We start from the raw sequence: 26,638 nt of genomic DNA, 5'->3' as shown, positions 1-26,638 counted from the left end.
CAATAATTATTTAATTATTTATACACAGCAGAATGCCTTCAACAGGAGAGATTGAGAGAAACCAGCTCCTCCAGAGAAGGAGCAGTGGTTCTTGAGAAGGGAAAGGGAGGAAAAATTGTGGTTTTTAGTCTGCTTAATAAAGTGTAAAGAGCCTTAATTAGTGCCATTATCAAAAGCTTAAAGTGTTAAAACTATGAATGATCAACATGTTGCAGACCCACATAAAAATATTAAATGCATTTTAATAGATCATCTATGCTACTATAAACACAAAAGATATCCCCAGCCTCTGCATAATAGTAGCCTCCTATTTGTAGCTTTTCACAACTGAGAATCCTCTGGTAGAGGTCGCACCAGTAATGTCACCTGATTCCTTTTGTAATTTCACCCATATCCTGATGCACATCTGTGATTCTCACCAGCAGTGTCCCATAAGATGCAATAAACATCTCCCTGCCCCTAGGGTATATGTCCCAACAACTGAGGACAGAACCTCCATGCAGAGGGAACCTGCTACAGGGTAAAATGGAGTGTAAGAGAAACTCCTTATAAACCTCAGTGAGTGTCATAATAAATAACTGATGTTGTTATTGGCTTGAAATATCAGCTTTTTATGGATGAGAAAGGGAATCAACTTAAGCATGGGCTTAATTTTAAATTAATTCTGGCATGGCACATCTCCATCTTCCATTGCCTCCATTTCTTCCCCTCTCCTGTTAATTTTTCCCTCCCTTTCCCACCACATAGTTCTCTCTCTTATTTTCAAAGTGTTTAGACCTTTGCTGAAAAAGTATCTAATGGTTACTTTTGGCACTCTCTGTCATTAACCCAGATGCAAGCACCATAGAGATCCCAAGTTTTTTGAGAAACTCATTTTGCTCAGCTGTATCCTAAAAGGCATTTTACGCGTAGGCAAAACTTGGTGGAGCTGAGGATTCTGAAGAAATCAGGCATTGGGCTTACAGTGAGAAAGTAGCTGTAAGCAAGGAAGAGGTGACATGGGTACCTTGGTTATTTTTTTTCCTGCAAAGTTAATGTAAAAAATAAAATGGGCTGAGGAAAATCTATTGTGAAAAATAAACTTTATCCAAAATCTGGTTTTAGTTCAGTTTAGAGAGCTAATCTTAAAGATGTCACGTGACCTTTTATTCAGATTTTTTTTCTTAAAGATAACAAAGTCGTTGGGTAGCCGAAGTAGCAGATCATGCCAACAACTGACATTAGAAAAAGGAAGCAAGTCAATACGAGATACCAAGAGGTCTGGACTGTCTCCCTCACTGTTCTGTAAGGCTTTTGATCAAAGGGACAAAGAAAATATTCACGAAACAAATCAGATTACAAGTCAAAATGGTAAGAAACTAAAGTGAACAATATGTGAAGACTGATTGATAGCAATACTATCTAACAGCCATACTTTCCAGCTGCAAAAAGCTTTTGCATTTCACTTAAATGTGAGTCTCTTAATCTCTTGATTTTTATAATGTTTTTGCCAAGCTTGCTGGTTGTTGAAGACACTTGTGGTAAACAATGGTTTGTTGCCTTCCTATTTGATCCGACCACGAATGAAATCATAATGCTGATGGTGATACTATAGGGGCTGGTGGTGGTGGTAAGGCGCTCTGACACTTTCCATGATAAGCCCCATTCTTTTCCGTCGCATATAACTTTCCCAAACTTCAACCATCTCTGCCAAAAATTTCCAGGCTTGTCTCAGGATGAATTATTTTTGGAAGTTTCGGTGAAGATAGTTCTGCCATCTCTGAAAATGGAGCGAAGGGAAACTAAGCTGTTTTAGCCGTGTTAAAAATGTTTCTAACCGTTTGTGTGAAGAGTGCTAACAACTCCATGCTTTGGAGTAAGTATGTGAGATTTGGCAGGGGGTTATCTATGGGGGCAGTGAGGGGCCTTTTGCTGTCCTCAGGAAAATTCAACACTATTTGGCCAAATTATAAGAGGCTGCCTGATTAAAAAAAAAAATCCCCAAACATCCCATCTGCTGTGAGCCTCATTCCAACGCCAAGGAGCTCCCTATATGACTCTAGATAGCACACAAGCAAAGCAGCAGCTGCAACATACTCTCTGATCAGGAAGAACGTATGCTGTGCTGGGATCCAGGAGACCATGAATTCTAGCCTAAGCTCTTCCACTAAATTGCCAATAATTATGTTCACTTCACAGCCCTTATTATTGTGCAATGCTTCATACCTCCTATCTTAGAGAAGAGCAAGTATAATTTTATACACCCACCCACCCACACACACACACACACACACTAGGTGGGGTAACTGAGCGTTTACACCAGGTACTCTCTGAAACAGCTGGAACTACAGCCACAGTTCCAATATGGCTAAGCCCAGTCTCATCCCTTTAGCAACGCTACTTTTCAGAAGGAACGTGCCAGATCTGTGTGTTTGGCTGTACTGCTTGTAACCACTAGATAACACTCCCTTCCAGAACAAGGAATAGAACCCAGCAATCCTGACTTCCTGCATTTTTCTGCTATCTAGCAACTAGTTAAGTAAACCACTGGAAAAGGGTGTATGAGGTATCCCTCTCATGGCTTTTCCACAGAACACAGCATCCTACTACTGCTAATAATTACTCCTTTAGCTGTATACTGTTTGTGCAAAAGTACCCTGCTTCATTCAGTGTATTGCAGAGGGACAGTGAATGAGGCAGAGGTTTGCAGGAAGAGAGAGCATGTTCTCTTGTGTTTTAAGTCATCGGATTGAGACTCAGAAAAGCTTCTTTCTATTCCTGACTGTTCCTCAGACATCCTAGGTGATGCTTGGCAAGAGTAATACAAGTTAAGTTGTAAAAGACCTGAGATAACCAACCAATGGTACAGCACTAATTTTATGTTGTTTTACACCTGTGTTCTATCCAGGGTAAGAAACTCTCTCTCTGTGTTGTAAATTTCAAAGGATTCTGAACCGGTTCACATAAAATATAAATGTGTGTGCTGCAGGGTTTATGGAAATCAAACACTGTGCAACAGAATTGCTTTAGAGCATTGATAAAGATTTTCAGGATTAAGCAAAGAGTTGCATAAAAAAAAAACTCCATGCTTTCATGATTAAAGAGAAGGAACTAAAAATAAATTATTCTTTAAACCCTTATTCAATTTAACACCAAAGAACCACATCATTAAGAAAGTTAGAACTTTTACTCATTCTAGATAATAGTTTCTGGTTTTAATTCTTATGGTGCCTGCATAGACCCAGTTTCATTTTTTAAAGCTGAGTGGTTAATACATATTATACCATTTACTCGTTAACAAAGAGTCAGGCTACTCATTATGTCTCCTGTTGTCTTCCTTCCCCTGCCAAAAACCTTTTCATAGACTTTCATACTTCTCTTGCAGTGTCTAGGCAAGCATGTTATTGTGACAAAAAAAATTACCTTACTGATACCTAACCTCAGTGTGGACAAGGGGAAATAGGTTACCTTGCATAATGACTTAGCCACTCCCAGTCTCTATTCAAGCCTAAGTTAATTGTATCCAATTTGCAAATGAATTCCAATTCAGCAGTTTCTCGCTGGAGTCTGGTTTTGAAGTTTTTCTGTTGTAATATCGCAACTTTCATGTCTGTAATCGCGTGACCAGAGAGATTGAAGTGTTCTCCGACTGGTTTATGAATGTTATAATTCTTGACATCTGATTTGTGTCCATTTATTCTTTAACGTAGAGACTGTCCAGTTTGACCAATGTACATGGCAGAGGGGCATTGCTTGCACATGATGGCATATATCACTTTGGTAGATGTGCAGGTGAACGAGCCTCTGATGGTGTGGCTGATGTGATTAGGCCCTGTGATGGTGTCCCCTGAATAGATATGTGGGCACAGTTGGCAACGGGCTTTGTTGCAAGGATAGGTTCCTGGGTTAGTGGTTCTGTTGTGTGGTATGTGGTTGCTGGTGAGTATTTGCTTCAGGTTGGGGGGCTGTCTATAGGCAAGGACTGGCCTGTCTCCCAAGATTTGTGAGAGTGATGGGTCGTCCTTCAGGATAGGTTGTAAATCCTTGATAATGCATTGGAGAGGTTTTAGTTGGGGGCTGAAGGTGACGGCTAGTGGCGTTCTGTTATTTTCTTTGTTAGGCCTGTCCTGTAGTAGGTGACTTCTGGGTACTCTTCTGGCTCTGTCAATCTGTTTCTTCACTTCAGCAGGTGGGTATTGTAGTTGTAAGAATGCTTGATAGAGATCTTGTAGGTGTTTGTCTCTGTCTGAGGGATTGGAACAAATGCTTTTAGCAGCAGGAGAGTGGGGTGGGGGGAGAGAAAACCTTCTGAAGTGATAAACACCCATTTTTTCATGGTCTGTGTGTATAAAAATATCCTCACTGCATTTTCCACTTTTATACATCCGCTGAAGTGAGCTGTAGCTCACGAAAGCTTATGCTCAAATAAATTGGTTAGTCTCTAAGGTGCCACAAATACTCCTTTTCTTTTTGCGAACCTTAGAAAGGAAATTTGACTAGTTACTTAAAAATACTGTACAGAAACTGCTTACAAAAGAAAGGGAAATGCACCTATGTTACTGGTATCAAATCAAAGAACACAAACACCTCCATCCATCTCTGACCAAAGTAATCTCTTTAACATTTACATTTTAAAAACAGTTTTTTAAAAATGAGCTAAAGAAAAAACGACTCTTAAAAACATTACTGTATTCTCATCAAGGCACAAGACATTACAGGAATGAAGATAAGCCAACAGTTAAGCTCTCCGTGCTTTCCTATAAAAGAGTGAACAGTGTAGAAACACTAAACTCCAGATTGCTGCCGCAGTCACTTAACCAAACAGAAAAGGGTGCATCCGATGTATAAAAATATCCTCACTGCATTTTCCACTTTTATACATCCGATGAAGTGAGCTGTAGCTCACGAAAGCTCATGCTTAAATAAATTGGTTAGTCTCTAAGGTGCCACAAGTACTCCTTTTCTTTTTGCGAATACAGACTAACACGGCTGTTACTCTGAAACTTAACCAAACAGGTTAGAGTTTCCAGAGTGTTTGTTTTTATTAACCAACCTGTCAAAATACTCATCTGCTTGATTTTTTGCCTTTTCCTTCTTGTTCACGAAAGGTGCTTTTTAAATCTTTTAGTATGGTTTAAATTAAATCCTCTTTTGGTAGGACATACACTTCCAGCTGCAGTTACTAACCTGCAAATAGATCATTAAAAAGGGTAAGATCCTGCTGCCACTCAAGTCATGGGGAGTTTTGCCACTGACTTCAGTAGGAGAAATTGGGATGAAGCCCTGTACTGAAAAGGCTGCCTGAAGAGAACCATATTTTACATTTTTCAGTTCTCCAGATAAAGAAAATGTGTTTTATGTTGCCCTGTTCAGAATGAACGTTAACATTTTAAATATCGCTAGTGCTTTTCCATTTGTGGTTGTCTCCTATTAAAGGATCCCCAATATTACCTTGTAGTATTGCCATTGCTGTTTATAATGGAAATTCTTCAGATTCGTAGCAGAGACCCACATAAACATATCTTCCCTTGCAGGTGTGCAATAGTTTTACAAAGGCAAATTGTTTTTGAGCAAGGGAAGAAATAAAATGAATGAATATTGTTTATAGTTTGTCAGTCTTATTTATGCAATGTTGAAACCTTCATTAAAATGTTAGGCTGCAATTAGAAGCTCTAGCGTAAATCTGAGTGTATAGAGAAACTAATTAGATGTTTAGGTGATCGTTCTTGCATTTATCTTGTTTGCTGCAATACTGTGATTACACAGTAATCTACATATTTTCCTAAGACGATACACCAAATTATTCATTACAATTGATATGGAAATACTTGCGGTAAAAAGAGATGCCGGTATAATTAGTGGTTGAGAGATAAAAAGATTTGGTTTGGTCTAGAACGCCCCATCTTTCACTTGTAGACAATTAATGATGCTGCATTAGCCACAGGTCTCACAAGTTGTTGAACTACATAACCAGTGTAAAATGTCATTGTACAATCTTCTATATTTTCACACAGCATATTACCCTAGACATCAGTAATATAGTAAATAAGCTAATATATTTGCAGTTTGTTTGTGTTTAGCTTATTACTAAATTGAGTGCACTTAATGAACATCTCTGGAGAGCACCATTTGGCTTTTCCAAAAAAGGTAAACTTCTTGATTCTTAGCAAACAAAGGCAGTCTAGTGAAAGCAAAGTGTTAGAAAAGTAAGGTTAAATGACCCTCTAGATACACAAGATCTTTTAAAATAGTCCTTTACACTTCTGCATTGCCTTTTGAAATTGGGATTTTAAACACTTTTTACATACATTCAAGTACGTATTATTACAGCCACTGCACTGAATAAATGACATACAGGGAGGTTGCCAAATAGTGTGTCAGGGTGGATGGATTTAAACCATGAAACCTTGATTTAAGCAGGAAACCCTGATTTAAATAATCAGTTTTAATATTGCTTTGCCTTTCTATTTTTTAATTATTTTCCTAAAGAAAAGCTGATTCTTGTTGGTTGATAACCATTAAAACATGTTGATTTGCAGCTAAATGTAGCCTTTACACTAAATGTTGTGCTTCTTTTTGCTAACCGGGAGGACAGACTGTAGCCCAGATTTTTAAAACTAATGAGGCATTGCTGCGCTCACCATGGAACATCTAACTGTTTTAGGAGCCTAAATATCATTTTAAAAAGAGATTTAGGCATTTAGGATCCTAAATTCCATTGGCAGTCAATGGGATTTAGGCTCTTAAGTGCCTAAATCACTTCTGAAAATGAGATTTAGGCTCCTCAATGAGATAGGTATTGCAACACTAAGCACAGCAACACCTAATACCTTTTGAAATTTGCACCTATATCTATATACGTTTATTTAAGCGACTGTATAGCTTAACTTACATTGGTTCTGATTCTTAATATTTACATTTTTATTTGTCAGAAATGGTGAATGATGCATTTTGTTATTTACTAGATTATTCATTTTTTACTTGTAATCTGGGTCAAGGCCTGCTTGGATGGAAATTAAATGCACAAAAAGCATTTAAAGATTTTTTTGTATTCGTTAAATAAAACTACACTTAATGTGTTGTATAAAATTATCAAAAGTTTCTTTTTCTTTTTTTTCATATGGCTGATGTAGTTGTTGCTTGACATTTACAATTTTACATTGAGATGGTTAAGAAACATAATTACATCTATGTATTTCTGTGATGCCTCCTCCGTATTTGTGAATCGGGCACTGAGTTATTATATGTTCCATGGTCTGTTATGGGTGACCTGAGTCGCACACTGGAGAGTCTTTAATTTTCCATCTGTATAGCAAGTATCCGCATATGCCATGGTTTGTGTGGATACGGCTTAGGGTTGCCCATGATCTTTGTGGGAGATCGAAATCAGGGATCTTCTGCATTGGGTCTTTCACAAGGTGTTTATTTGTGACTTCTTGTGAACTGTGTTCAGCTTTCCAAGCTTCATCAGGGTTGAAGTTGCATTGTTGAAGGTTAAATGCATATGTCCAAAAGGGTTTACGCGACTTCAAGCAGTGGTGAGGGACATTGTTAAGGTCCTGGTGGATGGGAAGATGTTCATTTTCCAAGATCCTCTGGAATTCCCATAGGTTGCAGCATTGCAATGAATGGATGGGAAAGCAATGTGTGACAGCACTGGAAGACCAAGATGTTGGGGTCAATTTGAGGGTTCCAGGATGTACCGCATTGCAATGGTTAGTTGGACATCATCAAGTCAAGTATGGCTACTTCTGCTCCATACTGGTGTTCAGTACTCAGCTACAGAGTACACAAGGGCTATCGCTGATGTCTGTAACACTAATGCTCCCCAGCTCGTGCTTGCCAGTTTCTGGATCAGGTTGACCTTGTCGTCTTCTTGGCAGCTACCTTCTTCAGATGGTTGTGGAAGATTAGCTTCACTCCCAGATAGGTCGGAGTAGGGTCATGTCACACAGTGTTGCCACAGAAGGTCACTTAGTCTTCCTGTTTTTCAGATGGAATGCAATGACTGTTGTTTTGTGAGGATTTGGCTGGAGCCTCCATTTCTGGAAATGTTCCTCCCTGGTGTTTAGGTCCTTGTTCAGGGTGGACTTGATGTCACTGAAGGTGGCTGCTTGCATTGCCAGGGCAACATCATCCGCATATGCAAATTTGCGTAGCTTCATTGGAGGCATGTCACTCGTGTAAACATTGAAAAGCATTGGCACGAGATGTGAGCCTTCACACGGCCCACACTGTTAAGTTAGAAATTGTGACTAATGCCATCAACCTGGTGATCGAACATTACTCAAAAGTCTCCCAGTCTTCAGAGCAACAACTCAAGCCACCATAATGGCCCTCTTCAGGGCCACGTAACATGCCAGATAGGTTCTGCAACAAGGATCCTCCAACTTAACATTTCCTGGACGAAGTGCGAATATCTTGCAAACACGTTGAAGGCGCATAACATCTACGTCCTTACACTCCAAGAAACCCACGTCTCCACTGATCAGCAGGCTGGCTGCTACCTTATCCATCCATTATCAAAACCTATTTGGCATTTAAAACTGTGATTTGTTAAACAAAGGAAATATTATCTGTAGATAGGAATTGAACGGACTGTTTCTGATCAACATGTCCTTCAAGATTTTAGAAGTTGTAGATCTTATCCTCTCACACCTTTTTATTCGTAGATTGAACTGAACTAGTTAAATAAACTGACCAGAAGAAAATATTCTCTGCATTTGCAGAAGAGGCTGCTGCTGTCACAAGCTGGTTTGAGGTACTTAGCCTGTGACTTCCACCAGTTCAGTGGGTTTGAGTTTCTTTTAAAACTTGCCAGCAAACACGTACTGCTTAATATTTTTTAAATTAATTTAAATTATTGTAATATATTATAATTTAGGCCTTAACATATGTGTTAGTAATTCCAAATTAAATTTAAATAGGTTTATTTTTAAAAAAATAGACCTGTATTTAATTTAAATGTAAAAAACCTGATATTATAAAAAAATCATAGATTTTTTTTTTTGTCCGTCCTGGAATGTGTCTGACAGAGCCAGGTATGGGACCCTGGAGTGTGGCATGTTGGCCAGTTCCCCTTCTCTAAACACTGGACAATAGTACTTATTGAAAGTTGCCTTTTTATATTTTGATCCTTCATTTATTCAAGATGGGCTTGACTCCACAGTCCCACTGCTCATGCGGTCTTCACCATATTTTCTGCCAGTAGCTTTACAAGTTCTGCCTTTATAACGACCTATACCGCACCTGGAAAACTGATTAATTTATCTGAAAGTTTTAATTAGCTCTGCGGCCATTTAAGAAATTAAAATCTCTTACACTGGGCTCCTTCCAGTGTTCTTGATGTAGACATGTTTTAATCCTTAAGGAGTGAACACACAACAGCGTTGCCCCATGTCAATAAAACTTGATCGTTTCAGATACAATTTCACAAAGTATTCATGGTGAAAACTGAGTTTTACCTTTTGAAAATTTCAGATTGCTGGATAGAGCAAAATGGCTGTGAGATTTTCCTTCAAACCTCTATGCTGTATGGATGACAGCTACTCTCTCTTCTCCATGAGCACAAGGTTTATAAATACATATACTCAAGATAATGTTGTCTCCAGCAGAATGTTTTATTTTCTCCTCACATAAACAGTTCAGCTTGATCAGTGCACCTGTGGCTAAGGATGTAAATCTTGGCCAAAACATGTAAATTATATGAAATCTCACTTCATTTATTTTACTGCATAATATAATTTTTTTTTTGCAAGAATGAGAGGGTTTCTTTTCCACAGCTTGAATCATTACAATCACTTTTACCATACACACCCTGTTAGGCAGGTAAGTACTGGAGACAGTCTTTTTGGCTGTATCATTTTGAACCATTCATTGAGTTGAAAACTTTAATGCCACAGGCCAGGAGTCCTTGTATTTTTACCGCCTGGGTTCATAAAATCAGGCATGCTTTTTTGTGATGATCCCAAACCTTTAGGTCACATCCCATAATCCATTGTGGCTGCAAAGGATAGTGGGATTGAGATCCTGGCAAAGAACAAAGTGGCTAGTTTTCGTAGAGGGTGCTGGATGCTGCTGGACAGTAGATCGTGCTGGGAGCAATTTGGGTAGTAGATGCCGGGGCCTGGATAGAGGGGGTGGATTCTTCGGGAGAGTGGGTGCTGTTAGGGTGTTGGGGGAAGGTAGTGGAGCTTCAGTTCCTCCCTGCTGGTCACGCTGCATTCTGCTTCAGGGAAATGCCACCGGAAGATGGTAAGGAACACATGAGCTGTGGAGTCAAGGCAAGTTGCTCCTCATCACTTTTAAGCAGAACTTCCATGGAGCAGAATTGGGATGCGCAGGAGGTGACGGAGAACAAGAAGCTGTAGCAGGGTAGATATGGGAAGTTGTAGCCGCCGCAGCAGCAGAAGAAAGCAGGATGTCTTATTTCCTTTCCTTGTTCTGTCTCCGGGATTCCTAGCAGCCACCTGGCGGTGATTTTGCTGCAGTCCCCTACTCATGCAACCCGTGTCAGATTCCCAACTTCCAATTTGAGAAAAGCAGTCATAGTCACTGGGCCTAGCATGTCTGATTGGGAGCTGATGCCGCTGATCCAGGAACCCATCTGCAAATCATTCTGGATATGAATTTTGACAAGTTAGCTCAAGTAGGTAGGATCCTAGCCCAGAGGTCTCCTCCCCAGGGCACAGGTACCAAGAACTGGAATTTGGGATTCCAAGATTAGTGCTAACTGCAAGAAATGGATCCCAAAAAGTTGTTTTTATTATTTTAAGTGGTGGCCAAATAAAAGTGTTCCTTGATATCTCCTCTAAATTATCAAGTTTAATTCAAAACTCATGTAAAATCACAAGCCATTAAGAAATGATGAAGAACTGTGATTGGTTGAAGGGGACCCCGGACACATCCCTAGGCACTAACCCCCCTCCACAAAGAGAGAACTTATCCTCCATTCAGAAAGTTAGGTTGGCAGTTGCTATTAACGGTAATGGTAATAGCAACTCTTCATTCCCCAGAAGGGGGTTAGAGTGTGTTTTCATCAGCAGGGAATGCTTGTGCTGGCGTGCAGAGGAGAGCAAGTCCGCATTCATAATAGCCTTAGGGAGCGTTTCCTTAAAGTATTTAGTTAGGGCAAGATCTTTCTTGATTCCAAAAAATCACAAAATCAAATCTGGTGTTGGGGGGGCAAAAAAAAGTTTCTAAATATCTTTAGCTCTAGAGCATCTTGACAGCAACCTCTTGTGAAAGGTCATGTAATTTCAGTATTCTTTTGAGGGCTTTTTTAGAAAGAATGATTACTTCAAACAATATAGTTTTTAAATATATACTAAAATGTAGTGACTATATCTAGAAACTGAGAAATGATTTGTTAGTGCAAGATGATTAGTACTGTAGAAGAGTAGAAAGAAAGTTAGTGTTTGCTCTGATGGCTTCAACATATAGCTTTGGGTAATGTCTAACATTAATTTCCACTTGTGTGACACAGAAAAATGTATGCCGTTTTGTCGTAGCTCTGTTGGTCCCGGGATATTAGAGACAAGGTGGGTGAGATAATGTCTTTTATTGGTCCAATAAATGATATTACCTCACCCACCTTATCTCTCTAGAGAAAAATATGTTATCAGATAATCTTGAACTAATTTTAGGTTAGCACAGAATGGAGAACTTTTTTTTTTTTTTCAAAGACTAATACCAGGTGATCTCATAGACCATGGAACAGGGCAGAAAAGTATCATACTTTGCACAAGAGATGAAAGGGCCCCCAGAGCATTGGGAATTCTCACTTATTTGACATGGCTCCTGAAAGAACAGTCGAGATTTTTTTAATCAAATGAGAGAGATTATTTGGGTAGTCACCTCACACAGATGCTACCGTATCTTAGATCCCTGTTTTGTTTTTTGTCATTTACAGATACACTATTTCTGCATAATTTCTAGACAGTAGACTTTTTTAGAAAATGGTGTTTTAGGTTTATAGGCCAGCCTTTATCAACTTGATCTAAAGAGATTACTGAAAAATGGCTTGGGCTTCTGAATCTCGTAGGCTATGGTTTAAAGAGACCTTAAGACAATCTGTCCTTGAACAAAGCGGTTTATTGATGTACCAGGGACAACTCATGTACAAGACAAGTAGAGAACTAGTTGGTATTAATCCCCCAACTCCTTTGGCCAGTTTACTAGTAGAAATGACCTTTTAGAGTTAGGTTCCTACTCCCCCCTCACCTGGAGTCTGATAGAGCTAGACCCTTCTTTTGTCGATAGCCACTTTGAATAGTACTGCAAAAATCACAGCAGGTATGGAGCAAGCCAGTCAGAAGATAGTTACTTCTCCAAGGTTGCTACTCATTCTAGACTTCTCATCCAATTTTCTTCAGCTGCTTTAGTCCAGAAACCAAGGGTTTCCAAATAGAGCTCCTGTAGCTGCTCCAACTGTTCCCTGAGCCTGCCTGAGCAGGTAATTTGAATGTGTTGTTAAACTATGGAGAGTGGCTTGAATGCCATATTAATAGTCTAATCCTTGTTACTCTGTTCAGCAGTGGCAATGCATCTTGCTGCTATTGTAGGGCTACTTCAGCCTTACCATTTTAGCACTTTATATTGAGGTTTATGTTTTTATGTTGGTAACAGTAACGCTGGTTTACGAAGCCAGGGAGTTTCACGGTAACTTATCCACGCTACACTATATTTAATGAAGAGAAGAGAGTGTTGTATACTTGAACAAGTCTCCTTTTTTCATATGCTGTTTGAGATCCACCTAAATCAATCAGATTGACACTTTTTTTCTCTACCATCCAAACAGTAAATATATATCTTAACAAGGTGCGTGTAAAAATGGGCTTTTCGTGTTTATGCGATTTTTCAGCTGAGCTGTAGTTTCATATTTAAATTAAAACCAGTCTTCTGGGCCTAAAACAAAGTATGGGATTTTAGTGGAGGTGAGAGTGGCGGAGTAAATAACTTTTTGAACTTTCTGCATAGCACGTGTGACTTTTCAGAAAATCCTGTTCACAAAAAATGTCTATTTCAAAAACACCATCAATGACCAAGTATAATAAATATGCTGTACTGGAACTACATAGGATTCTTAACTGCTAGAGAGGTGTTAATTGTAATTTCAGATTTGTAAATTCCTTGCGTATTATTACAACTGAAACAGACTGTGGCCTGCAAATTAATTGCCTGGAGTTGTGACTGATAAAACAGTTTGTTAAATCTTTGGCACACTGCAAGATTACTAGAGAGCAGCATGACTTCTTTCATGTCTGCTATATGATCTGGTCTCCATCTTTATAAGCATAAGTGGGATAAAGCGTTTTCCATAACATTTATTTGCTGTATAACTTTGATATTTTGATGCTATAGAGAGTTTATTTAAATGCTATATGCTAAAATAAACATTTTAATAAACATGTAACCTTTTGTAAATTTCAGATGACTGGGTATTTCCTGAAAATTGCAGTGACAGTTTTCAGATGGAGTCTGATGGACAGTCAGTAGCTATCCACAATACATCCTGCAGTAATTTATCCCTGCCACCGAATACTGACGTTGACAGTGAAAGCAAGCAAACAGGCGAACACCAAATAAGCCATAAAGAGATTTTCACATTTTCGTCGCGGCCTCGATCAGCTCCCCATGGGAAGTCCCCGAATATGTCGCCAGAAGGCTGCGTGTCTCCTTTGGAGTTAAATGAGAACAGTGATGGGGTCTGTAGAGGAGCCCCAATGGAAGGTGACTTTTTTGGAAGTGACAGCAATGAAGAGGTGAGCTTCTCTATACATGCAATCCTTGATAACACACACTTCATCCTAAAACTCTGAGGGTGAGATTCTGCCCTCAAGCTTATGGCTATACAAGGGAGTGAAGCCCGTCCCACCTCAAAACCTCTCGCGTTTAGCAGCAAGTTAATCTTGCTCAGTTTGTGTCTGTGGGTGTAGGAGAGGTTGGGGAAGCTAGAGTTCTGTCCAGTTTGCAAGTTGGGCAAGGGATGAGGAGTGGAAGGATTCACCCTTCCCCATCACCCGCAACATACAGATCTGAGCCTAAGAGCTTAATCTAGCTCTTTATACATTTATAAAAAGTATGCATCGGGGTCACTTTGCTCACCATTACTTCAGAATGCAGCCAAGACATCTCAGCGGTTTAAAGGCACTCAGCGATACTGCACAGTATTTTAGGTAAGGAAGTGAAAAACACTGCTTACAACAAAAATTACAGGGGAAGTTTAAGTAGGCAGGATGTGATTTAACTATGCTGAAATTTGACCAGAAGGCTGGGTCCGATGATGGATTTCTCTCACTGGTCACCACTTCAGTTTTACATCTTATCTGAAATGTGGTAATGCCATGTATAGTTCTGGGTTTTTATTCTGTTGCAATGTGAAAATTTTTGAGCACTTGGATTAGTGAGAGAAAAGAAAAAAATCATCAACTTCTAATATATTTATAAAAATGAAGCAGATTGTCATGTCAGTTAACAGTTGCATCAAGTTGTTATGGTAACTGCCTTTATTAACATTCCAGTCTATTTCATTTTTAATTATAGAACTGTTTCTTATCATTCTAATCTTTTTCTCACAGACTGGGAAGGAAGTACAACAGAATTATGTGATAGCAAGACAGATGAAACTTTGCAAAAATACTGTTCCATTCCTCCTGGGAAATTATTTTGCAGATGCTAACTATAACCAATAGGGGGGTTGTTTGTGTATATTTTGTTTTCTTTTCACCTTAGACCTGTCAGACCTCATTATTTCAAATATGGTCCCAGAATTTCAGGGTTAAACCAATTAAAGTTGAGATAATGAATCATGAACAATGCGGGGATCTTGTCTCTACCATATGGTGTCTGTTTTGGAACTCTTTAAAATCCACAGAGATTTTCTATGTCAATTATGCTCAAGAAAAGTCAGACTGGTTACTAACTGAAGCTAGATTAAGAAGACAGTTCTAAAACACATCATTATGGTAAACTTTTCCCTGTGTTGTAAATCTTGGTATTTGATTCCTGTGTATTTTTATAACGTGTGTGTGTGTGTGTAACACAATAAAGAGAAATTTTTCTTCTTCAGTTTAAACCAAATTGATTGCAAGACTCATATATTCCAGTTCAAATATCTTTTCAATGTACAGAACCAGTGTTTCTGCTTACTCTTATTTATTATTTTTTACCACCATAGTGCTTAAAAAAACCTCTAATCTGCTGGTTCTGCGAGGTTTTGCGCTCTCTCTCAGACCTTTGATGTTAATATTAATGGAGGATACATCGCACTGCTCAGGATCAGACTCGTAGTTCTTTATATAATGTAAAATAGACCTGAGGGCATATGGCTAACAAGAGTGTAATGAAGGAAAATTTCATATATTTCCCAACTATCCTTGAGCTTTCAGTTCATATGCTAAAAGGCATCATTGGCTGAGCTTGCAAAGGCCTTACACTCAATTTAATAGATAAGGTGGGTGAGGCACTTCTGTGTTTGTATGTCTGTATGTTTGTATGTCTGTATGCATCCGATGAAGTGAGCTGTAGCTCACGAAAGCTCATGCTTAAATAAATTGGTTAGTCTCTAAGGTGCCACAAGTACTCCTTTTCTTTTTGCAAATACAGACTAACACGGCTGTTACTCTGAAACCTGTATGTAACACATTAACTTTGAATGCCACTTCTGTAATTCAGGGAATGTTCTAGGCATCAGTGGCAGAACTCACTGATTTGGGGAAAATTGGGAAACCAAAAAGAGGGAAAATGGGGGACAGTGGAGCCACTGTCATCTGATTATCACATCCACAGATAATTGCATGGGTGCTTGAAGCTATAGATCAGTGGTTCTCAACCAGGGGTATGTGTACTCCTGGGGGTACGCAGAGGTCTTCCAGGGGGAACATCAACTTATCTAAATAGTTGCTTAGTTCTACAACAGGCTACATAAAAATCACTAGCAAAGTCCGTACAAACTAAAATTTAATACAATGATTTGTTAATACTGCTCTATATTATATACTGAAATAAGTACAATATTTATATTCCAGTTTATTTATTTTATAATTATATGGTAAAAAATGAGAAAGTAAAGCAATTTTTCAGTAACACTTTTGTAATTTTATGTCTGATTTTGTAAGCAAGTAGTTTTTAAGTGAGGTGAAACTTGGGGGTACGCAAGACAAATCAGATTCCTGAGAGGGGTACAGTAGTCTGGAAAGGTTGAGAGCCACTGCTGTCCTCAAACAACTGATAGATGGCACCCATTAATGCTTTCTAACATAACAATGTCCTGCTCTTCCTGTAGTTTAACATGTTAACACCCTGAATGTCTTATCTCCCAGACAAATAATGGGGGGGAGAGGCAATGGGGGGTATGCACACAACCTTTGGCATGGGGGGAGAATGGGGAGGAAGGGGGAGAATGGGTTGCACACACAGCCCCTGCCATGAGAGGGAGAATGGGGAACCCTGGCATGGGAGGAGGAGGGACTTGGGGGAGGTGCAGGGAGTCCCTGAAACAGAAAGGTTCAAGGAGCTTGTGGGGTGGAAGGGAGGGATGCAAGGCACCACTGTGGTGTGCAATGAGATTGTCCTAGAGACACTACAAAGCATTTAACCCCCATCCTATTGACTTGTGTGAAAAGTTACACGTGTAAGTGTTTGCATGATTGGTACTTAATACTATAGGTAAAGGCTTAATTTTTAAATAACTCTGAATACTGAACAAAATGATTAGCTCGGTAAAGTGAAGGTAGGTTTCAACATTTCATGTAATCCTGCTTCATACAGCATTGCAAAACTTAAAAACACCTAAGAGAGTGTGTGCGCTCTGGGAGAAATTATATGTGATCCCAAAGCTGGCAGTGACACCATTGTGTTTGATCTTGTCTGTTCTCATGAGATAAGCAGGATAGGAGATTCTAGGTCAATACTTGGATGAGAGTTCACTAAGGGACTCTTAGGTGCTGGAGGAGGTATGGGTGATGATTCAGCATCACTCTTGCAGCCTGTACTTAACCATTGTCTTAGCATGCTGCTGAAGGTGCCTTTTTGTTCAACTAAGATAGAAAACTAAGGGCTGTGGTCATTAAAAATCCCATGTCATGTTCATAAGAAGGGAAGTTCTCTTTCCTAAGAAAGACGGCATCATTTGGTTCCTTTTAATAACCTTAATAGTAACTGTTCTCACTGCCCACAGAGACATAATAATCGTTATTTTTTTACTCCCAAAGAGTGAGCATCTACCTTAAATACAGTTAGAGAATTCTATATGCTGTATAATATTTCTCAATACATCATGATAATCATTGTGTTTTCCAAGGTGTGTTGCAAATGATCAGTTAGCTGACAGATGCATGTACAGTTATTCATGATCCCTTTAGCAAATGGAGGTTATCCCTTCTTGTCAGGAACAGCAGATTTTAAATATTGTATAAACTAAAAACTACTGTATGCCAGTAACTACAGAGAAGGACTTTCAGTTCATTTATTCTCATATGGATTACGTTAGATAATGTTAGTGTGACAGCTAGCAAAGCACTACATGTACAATGCTAAAAGATAATTTAAAATCAACAAACCTACATTACAATAACAGTTATAGTTTTTGCTTAATTTCACTACCAATTTACTCATTCAGAGTTAAAGCTTTCTTTCATGTGAAAGGAAAGTCAATGAACCAGAAAATTATTTAGCGTTTATATTTTGCTTGTATTCTTGCACTAATGTATTTTATGTTACTTCTGTAGTCAGTTGATATTCGAGATTAGGGGTGGGCAAACTTTTGGGGCCGAGGGCCACATCTGGGTGGGGAAATTGTATGCAGGGCCGGGGCAGGGGGTTGGGGTGCGGGAAGGAGTGTGGGAGGGGGTGCGGTGTGCAGGAACGGGCTCAGGGCAAGGGATTGGGGCAGAGGCGGGGTACTGGGTATATGAGGGGGCTCAGGGAAGGGGGTTGCGGTACAGGAGGGGTGTGGGGTGCAGGAGGGGGCTCAGGGCAGGGGATTGGGGTACAGGAGGGGTGTGGGGTGCGACAGGGGGCTCAGCAGGGAGTTGGGACGCAGGAGTGGTGTGGGGTGTGGCAGGGGGTTGGGGTGCAGGAGGGGTTCAAGGTGCAGGCAGGGGGCTTACGGCAGGGAGTTGGGGGGCGGGGTGCAGGAGGGGTTTGGGCTCCGGCCCGGCACCGCTTACCGAAAGGTTTTAGGCTAAAGCGGCTCCAGGGTGGCAGCAGTGCGCACCGGCGCCAGAGCAGGCTCCCTGCATGCCTGCCCTGGCCCCACGCGGCGCCGCTCCAGCAAGCGGCCGGCACCACATCACTGCACAGCCCCTGGGGGAGGGGTGGGCTCAGGGCTCCGCACGCTGCCCTTGCCACACCTCCAGGTACCTCCCGTTCCCGGCCAATGGGAGCTGCGGGGGGCGGTGCCTGGAGGCAAGGGCAACGCACGGAGCCCTCTGCCCCCGGGGCCGCTGCAACGTGGTGCCGGCCACTTCTGAGAGCAGCACGGGGCCTGCGGCACCACGAGGGGCAGTCCCACGGGGCCAGATCCAAAGCCCTGATGGGCCGGATCCGGCCTGCAGGCCGTAGTTTGCCCACCCCTGTTCTAGGTGCTCATTTAATTTTTCAAATCATTATTTAATTTGCGCTGCAAAAACAAACTATAGAAAAATGTTTTATGGTGGGCTGTAAAGTCAGGACTATCACACAAGATCCTAAAAAAGGGCATGAGACTGCTGACTTATAGTACCTGTTGTTACATTAGCACAATCTAAGACATCCTTGTAAAATCATCATGAATATTTCTTAATCCTGGGACAATATCTGTTCACCCGACTTTGCCATTATTATAATTAAAAAATGATATTTACTCACCCAGTTAAGCTGCATTTTTGCAAGCCTACTCTAAAAATATCTTGAACCTGATATGCTGAAGATACTTGATGTTCACTGTTTTTCTATATGTTTGAAAATCACGTATCGTGAATGTATATCTAATTTTAAAAGTCACAGAAACATATAAATACAAATAAAATATATTTTTATCTGTGGGCCCATCACTTCTAGCCTTTTCTTTTTAGGTTGGTTGTTTTGGTCATGTCACTTTTGATTGCTTTGTACTGTGCCTGGTATTTTGATTCCTTGGTTTGTATGATTTTATATTCATTAAGATAGATTTACTGAGTGCACCTATGATGTCAGCTAATACCATCACAGCAGGATAAGTAAGCCAGCTATGATAAATTGCTTTTTCGTGAAAAAATGTTTTTACCAGTCATGTTTGTTTTACAGTTGGTGACTGTGGATTGTAAACCCAGAAACACGTGAAGCCAATATTGGCAGATAGCTGGGTATTAAGAACAGACTGCTAAAATAATTTTCTGTTTGATAGTTCTTATAGATTCTGGCTCCTGGCCTCTCACCTTGATTGAAACGTTTGGGATATACCGAGCAGCAGGGGGAAATTATGCTGGCATAAGAATGTTCCCCCTTTCCTAAAATTACTGGCATTAGTTCATTTTAGGACCATCACTTTGAAGCATCTTCCTGACAAAGAATGTTTCTGCTGAGGAACCAAGGTCAAGCCTGTAGTGCTTTGTAAAGAATGAAGGTTCTGCACTTCTGTGCAGTCCAGATGTCTCAGGCTGGGGGAAAGGTCCATTCCAGAAAGGAAATCATCAGATCACAAATTTTCCACTTTAAGCTCTAGGGACCAGTTTACCCTGATCTCACATCAGGATAAATTTGGAATTCGTAGAGCTACTCTGGTTTTATTCCAGTGGACGTTAAATCAGAATCTGGCCCCCAAAATTGTATGTTTATGGAAGGGAGTTATGTACTTGTGACTCAAGGAGTGAGTATCAATGCATAAAGACTCACTAACCTATGAATAGGGCCCTTCGTTTTAGTTTTTTATCAGAAACCTCCAAAAAATGCCCAGGTTTTAAAAAATCCAGTATTTGGATATTTCTGATTTCTACCCACATTTTGTACTGGCTTGAACTCAATGGACCCTGCTCCCGCCTCAAAGACTCCCTGTTGGATGGCACAACATGCCTGCACACGCCGGTTGATGGCATCTGCACCTGTGCAGTGGAGATGCAAGATTGGCAGGTTGTCTGCCAAGAATGCCCGACTGCTGCAGCGACAGGCTGCGGAGAGCGGAAGGCTGCACCCTCTGAGCACTGGCCCCCTCAGCACAGCCCCAGGGTACAGACCTGGTCGGTCTCCCTCCCAGCCTCCTTTCCCCCCACACACTCTTACCATGAGTATATGACACCCCTATTCCCACCAGGCATCCTCTCTTCCCCAAGATGCCCCCCATGACTACTGGGCACCCTCTCCCACCTGCTGCAACCATGAGTACCGAGCACCCCCATCTCCCACCAGGCATCCCTTGCCTCCCACCTGCTCCCCCCCATGGTAGACCTAGTAAGTAGCTGGGCCTAGGGACATGTCACTGCCCAGAGAGGTTTCAAGGGCACAGAGCCCCTTCCACTTCAGCCACCAGACAGAGCCCCTGTCCAGCCCCCAAGCTGCGAACAGGTCATTCCAATCTCCCTGCGGCTGCAAAGGATCACATGGTGGCAGTGTCCCACCTGGCCCAGCTGATGGAGAGAGAATATTTTCTAAATTCAGCTGCATCCAAGACCACAGGAGTCTGAGCCGTGGAAAAGATGCTTTGAAAAAGCTGCTTTGAGCCTGTGGAATTCGCCCGGAAGCCTCTAGTATCAAACACAACTGTGCAAGTCACCAACAGTAAACTGGTGGTGTTTGTGTAATGGGGATTCGAGATAATGGTTTCATAAACAATGCACTCTTCCTTTATTCTAATTGGGGGGTTTTCTGTCCCCCCTCTCCAGTATAACCCTGATAATATGTGCAATTAATTTTTCATTGATTTGTCACCCATTTTTTAAATTTTTGAAATAAACACTGATAAATTCCCAGGAAATTAATAAAATAATAGCAGAAAGGAAGGGCTTTACTTACGAGGCATGTGAGACCCAGGCCAAATGGCTTTGCTTGGAGCTAAGTTTCCAGGAGAAGTGATCTTTGAATCTCCTTATGCTTATGGGCTGGAGGCCACGTGACACTCAGGAGTGCCTATCCATGCATAATAAGAACTTTAGAGAACCTACCATGTATGGAACTTCCCTTCTCTGCCATCCGGAGGGAAATATTTGGTTTTCCAAATTAGTTTTCAAGCTGGAAAATGCAATCATTTATAAATACCATTAGTGGGTAGCTAATTAGTCATTGAAACAGTTAAGTACTGTTATTAAACTGCCAGTCCCAAATGATCAGAAAACAGCAAAACAGCGTCTTATCTTGCTGCAGCTTACCACCAGTGACTTATTCTATATTTGTACAAGCGGCCATACTTTCAAACTGACAACTAAATTCTAATGTATCTCTCTCTTCTGTCATAGACACTGTCCAATTAGACTCAGCTGTCAGCATCCGCCCATTCCATCAAACCTAGAGCAAAAGTAAGAACTCTTGCTGGTTTACACCACAGCATAACAACTGCAGTATCATACAGTGTTACCCAAAACGTTTTGGATAGAGCCGATGAGCTCATCTGTGAAGCCTTCAATTGAATCAGGAAATTTTCTGCACTTATATAATTAAAAGAGCCAGCATAATACAATTAAATAAGACAGCGTACTCCTGCAATTTTACTCTGACTTTTTGACATTAAGACTCTGGGTACAGAAGGCCTGTGTCCCATCTGCTCCAAGTAGGTGGCCCTCAAGAGTCGTTAGAATGATCTTCTTAAAATTACAACCCAGCAAGAGCAATCAATTTTAAGTATCCAGAAATTATTGTCCAACTGCCCATCTGCATGTTCTTTCAAGGAATGTAGTACAGCAATAGACATGCTAGCTCCTCAGGGAAATCATTTGCATCTTCAGTATACATATGCTGTGCTGGAGTTAATCAAACAAACTTTATTGATAGTCCTGGCACAATCTGATGAGTGAATATTTAACAAACAAAATGATTATAAAACCCAAGTTCAATAGATAGGTGGGAGGGATTTAAATTTAAGTTAAATAAGTATTATCCATTTGTCTCCAATATGTGACAATAATGTGACATTTTCTTTAATAATCTGTCAAATTACAGTACTGTAATGTGACTTAATAGTACAGGTTTATAGCATAGGTTTTAAAATAACTGTGGTGTGGCAAATAAAAGTCTGGAAAAAAGAGAAATGTGTCTCTGTGCCTCAGTGAAATCCCAAACTAGGGAAATAAAGCAATATTTACAACCTTCCAAAATGCATATAACTTTAGCAGTAACAAAAACAAAATGAAGAAAAGCAGCATATTAAGTGTTTATAAATTTCAAAGGCATTTCATATAACTGTAAATCTCGTGTTGTGCACATAAAACCTACAAGAAAAAGAAATACTGTAGAAATGGCTACATGTGTGAAGTTTCAGATGTCTTCTATAAAAATAGTGCATATTTATGTCTTTTCCAGTTATTTACAAGCTAGTAGGGGTCAGTGATGCTAAACTAAGATATTGTTATAATCAGAGTTTATTCTCATTTACCGTTCCTTATACATCCTGTACCTTAATATAAAGAGAGAGATTTTTCAAGGTGTTAAATGGCTTATGCCATGGAATACATTAATAAAATATTATGAAGTGTTGTGCATACATCCATAGCTCATTGATTCATGCAGGTGTTTCACAAATCAAATTTAGAAGGTTTAGCCTGAATACATTACATTCAGCCTACTTCTCTCATAGTGTGGTGGATTCTGTCCTTCTTAACATCCTGTTTGCTTCCCTGCACGTAGCTCCTATAAGCCTTAATTTAGAAAAAAAGCTTATGCACGTGCTTAACTTTAAGGTTGTGCTTATGTCCCTCTAAAGTCAATGTGTGTAAAGCATGTGCTTGAGTGCTTTGCGGAATTGGGGCTGTAATCTGATTTTAAATTGAATTCTACCCTTAAATAATATACATTATTATAAATTTGGCTTTCACACATCTTTCAGGATGAATTGGGAAGACTGGTGATTATGGAAACTATATAGAACATTAATGTTTGCTTTCATTTGACTGTTTCAGGGTTTACGTACTTTCTCATAGCACTGAGCTGATTTAACACATCCTCATCGTAACCTTCACTTTCTTATATTGATTCCAAAAAGATGCTGGATGATAAAACAGGAAAATAGGAGCCGTCTGTACAGGGATTGGGGAAACTGAGCGCATTCTAATTGCATTTTTAAATTTATAGTCTGAGGAGATAAAAGAAAACCTTGCAGCCAAAAGGCCTCCAAATTTATTTCCTGCTTCTGTTATTTACTTTAACACTTCAGTGTTTTATATTTGCAGCTAACCTACTAATCTGCTTATAAAGTGTCATGTACATTTACAGCACTATATAAAAGGGTTTAATAAATAATATAGGTCCCCTTTTTTCTGGATTTTTATCCTTTAGAATTCTGTTTTTAAGGGAAAATAAAAACTTCGTGACTTGAGCACCCTTGATTAAAAATATTAATGAACAGTTGATTGTTTTGGTCTCCATATGGATGTGGTTGCTGAAAAGTTGCTTAGCTCATTTTATAGGGAAAGTCCTGTGTGTGATTGCGGGGGACGGGAGGAGAGACTATTCTGCCGTAACACTTTTTTCTTTTATATTAAGAACAAAATCATACGATAACCACAAGAAACCTATCATTGAGAAAGACCTATATGTAATCATTATCCTCGACCCACAAAATGTTCACTGCTCGTGTCTTATGTAAACCTACTCAAAGAAAACATAAAACAAAATAAAGCAATAGGAGAGAAGTGTATTCTTCATGAAAATATATAATACAGTGCTATTATATTTGTTGTAAAGATTATTATATAATGAGGGGTTTTCTTTTAAATATGAATTTCCCCTTTTAGGGTCTAGTCCTGGTCCCAGTGAAGTGAATGACAAAACTCCCTTTGATTTCAATATCAGCAGGATTGGACCCTAGAAGGTGAAATATGCATATTTAAGGATGCAACGTTCATGTTGTAGCCATCCTTCCAACAAATACAGTAATACTGTGTTGTGCCTGTGGGAGACAGGAAGTGTGGTACCTGATTGGATAAGGATGGGAGGCCTCCATTTTCCCCTTCCCTGTATCAATAAGGGCCATGGGATGACCATCCCTAGTTTACCCAATCTTTCCTCCTCCCATATCACTTGATTTTTCTGCTTGCTGTTTATTTTTTAGTTGAAATTTTAAGGGAACATCAGAAGTGCAATTCTTGGATGTTTTGTATAGACCTTGTTTGGAAGAGGAATAATGGATTCATAAAGTATTCTTAAAATGTTATATGCTAAATGATTTTTTTTTTAGTAACTTTCAAAGAAGGGCAAGGTGATCTCTGCAGACAGATATGTTTAGGATTTCTATACAATATGTTAAAGTGTCACCTACCACTACAATAGTCAAGCTGATATCAACATTGTTGACTTTTCCACCTTACATCAATGTTATTGGTTAGCACAAGTGTGTAAGCCACATTATACTAAAAAGTATATTTATGACATACGGACTTTTGGGATTTCCAGCATTCTGAATTAGAACAGGAATTTAGGCCTATACGTTTAAAGCATGCTGTCATTTTGGGGTGCCCAACTTGAGATACATAAACCTGATTTTTGTAAAGGTCCTGAGCACCCAATGCTCCATTCTTCTTCACTGGGAGCAGGAGATGCTCAAAACCATTGAAAAATCTCAAATTAAGCCATCATAATTAAAGAGCCATTTTGAAATCTTAGGACTAAATATTTGCAAACAGATCTTAAACAAGTGGAGGGTAGTTTCCTCTCAAAATCACTGTTGTTTTCTTTCCCAAATTTAGGATGACCCCAGTGAATTCATCCAAGGTGCTTCAAACCTCAAAACCAGCCACAGTACATCAGGGTCATCTGATTCGACAGTTTTTAAAGCGATTCCATTAAAGATGATGTCAGGGAGTCCTGAGTACTGGAAGTATAAAGGATATAGCAAACATAGCCACCTGAAAACACTATCATCAGCCCCACAAGATTCGGTTGTGAAAAAAGTAGAGCCTGATAACATTCCAAGAAGCTTGATGCCTATCCCCTGTCTTTCTCCAACTGGAAGTAAACCTGAATTCTCTAAGGAAAGCCCAAGCACCTTTGAAAAAACAAAGGATACATCAGTGAGTGAATTAAGAGCATCAATAAGTAAAAAGTCCCTCAAAGAAATCTTACGAGAGAATTCAAGTCTGAAAGCTGAGACTCCTGTAAGTGATTTTGCTTTGGAATTAAATGATTTACATTGTTTGAACAGAAAGGCTGTAACTGGGTCCAAACCTATACTAATGTATATCTAATATATTGGGTTTTAGTAAGGGTTTTGACACAGTCCCACATGACATTCTCACCAGCAAATGAGGAAAATGGGGTCTAGGTGAAATTACTATAAGGTTTGTGCACAACGGATTGAAAGGTTATACTCAAAGAGTAGTTATCAATGGTTCACTGTCAAACTGGGAGGATGTATTTTGTGAGGTCTAGCGGGGATCAGTCCTTGGTCCGGTATTATTCAATATTTTCATTAGTGACTTGGGTAATAGAGTGAGAGAGTATGCATGTAAAGTTTGCAGATGACATCAAGCTGGGAGGGGTTGCAAACACTTTGGAGGACAGCATTAGAATTCAAATTGATGTGGACACCGGCAAAATGAGGTCAGACACATGCATGGAAATAAGTGGCAGGCTGCAACTTTTATTAAACTTTAAAAAAGTAGAGGGGTGCTACCAGCCCAACTCCCATATTCTCCTATACCAGGCATTTAATTGATTCCAGTGCAGGGGTTACACATATGGCTCCTTGCCAAATAACCCATAACTGCCGTCAGGTTACGGGGCTCCTTACTGTATAACCCATAACGCATGGTAGGTCTCTGCTCTCTGAGTGCTAGCACCCTTCTCCCCATGAGGGGGGACAAATTGTGCAGCAGGGCGGGGACCTTGGCCAACGAAGGCCACAAGGTCTCACCCTATCCCATGAGCCCAAGGCCCAACACCAAAATCCCACGTCTTTTAACTCTGAGAACCATTCATTTTATTCTCTTAATTGCACTGGAAATTGGCCACAAGTTGCAATGAATAAACAACTCTACCCTGGTACCTTAGTTAGGTAATAAGTGCATCCCTGCTTAACCCATTGTGGTTTGAAGGTGCTGCAAGGAACTCCCTGGTCTTTTGCCAATTGGCCCATGATTGGCTAGACCCGCAGCATCTGTCAGGCCAGGTTCCCATTCCTAGTGCAGGTGGGTAGGGCAGGCTGCTGGAATGGAGTCAAAAGAGCCTCCACACGGCCCTTAATGCTGGGCTAAATCCTGGCAGCTGGGGAATGCTGGTCAGTCAGCAACCCTCTCTCCCAGCTGGCCAATGGGTGCCAAAGACTCCTAGGGAGAGGAGCTACATAATGTCCCTTAGCAAGTGTCTCTCTCCCTTGCTACTGGGACTGTTCCCCTTTCACCACTGGCCCCATCAAGTTCCCCCACCCATTCTTGCAGGTGGGTGGCTTTTGGAGAATTGATCTGACTTAAAACAAGATGAAATTCAATAAAGGTAAGTACTTCCCTTAGGAAGGAAAAATCAAATGCACAACTGCAAAATGGGGAATAACTGGCTAGGT

The 26,638-nt window shown here is 40.2% G+C and overlaps 1 protein-coding gene across 1 annotated transcript in view; it reads left to right on the top strand.

Moving 5' to 3' along the window:
* CFAP20DC (CFAP20 domain containing) overlaps positions 1–26,638 on the top strand; it is a 167,043-nt gene that overhangs the window by 73,680 nt on the left and 66,725 nt on the right. Inside the window, exons 10-12 of the mRNA XM_074957357.1 lie at positions 1,170–1,350; positions 13,411–13,742; positions 24,828–25,235. Of these exons, the coding sequence (XP_074813458.1) occupies positions 1,170–1,350; positions 13,411–13,742; positions 24,828–25,235 (921 nt within the window). The remainder of the gene's footprint in view (positions 1–1,169; positions 1,351–13,410; positions 13,743–24,827; positions 25,236–26,638) is intronic.

The sequence above is a fragment of the Natator depressus genome, chromosome 7 (assembly GCF_965152275.1).
Source record: "Natator depressus isolate rNatDep1 chromosome 7, rNatDep2.hap1, whole genome shotgun sequence".
NCBI lineage: Eukaryota > Metazoa > Chordata > Testudines > Cheloniidae > Natator > Natator depressus.
The sequence above is the reverse complement of the archived record's forward strand: the minus strand, read 5'-3'. Positions and strand labels throughout refer to the sequence as shown.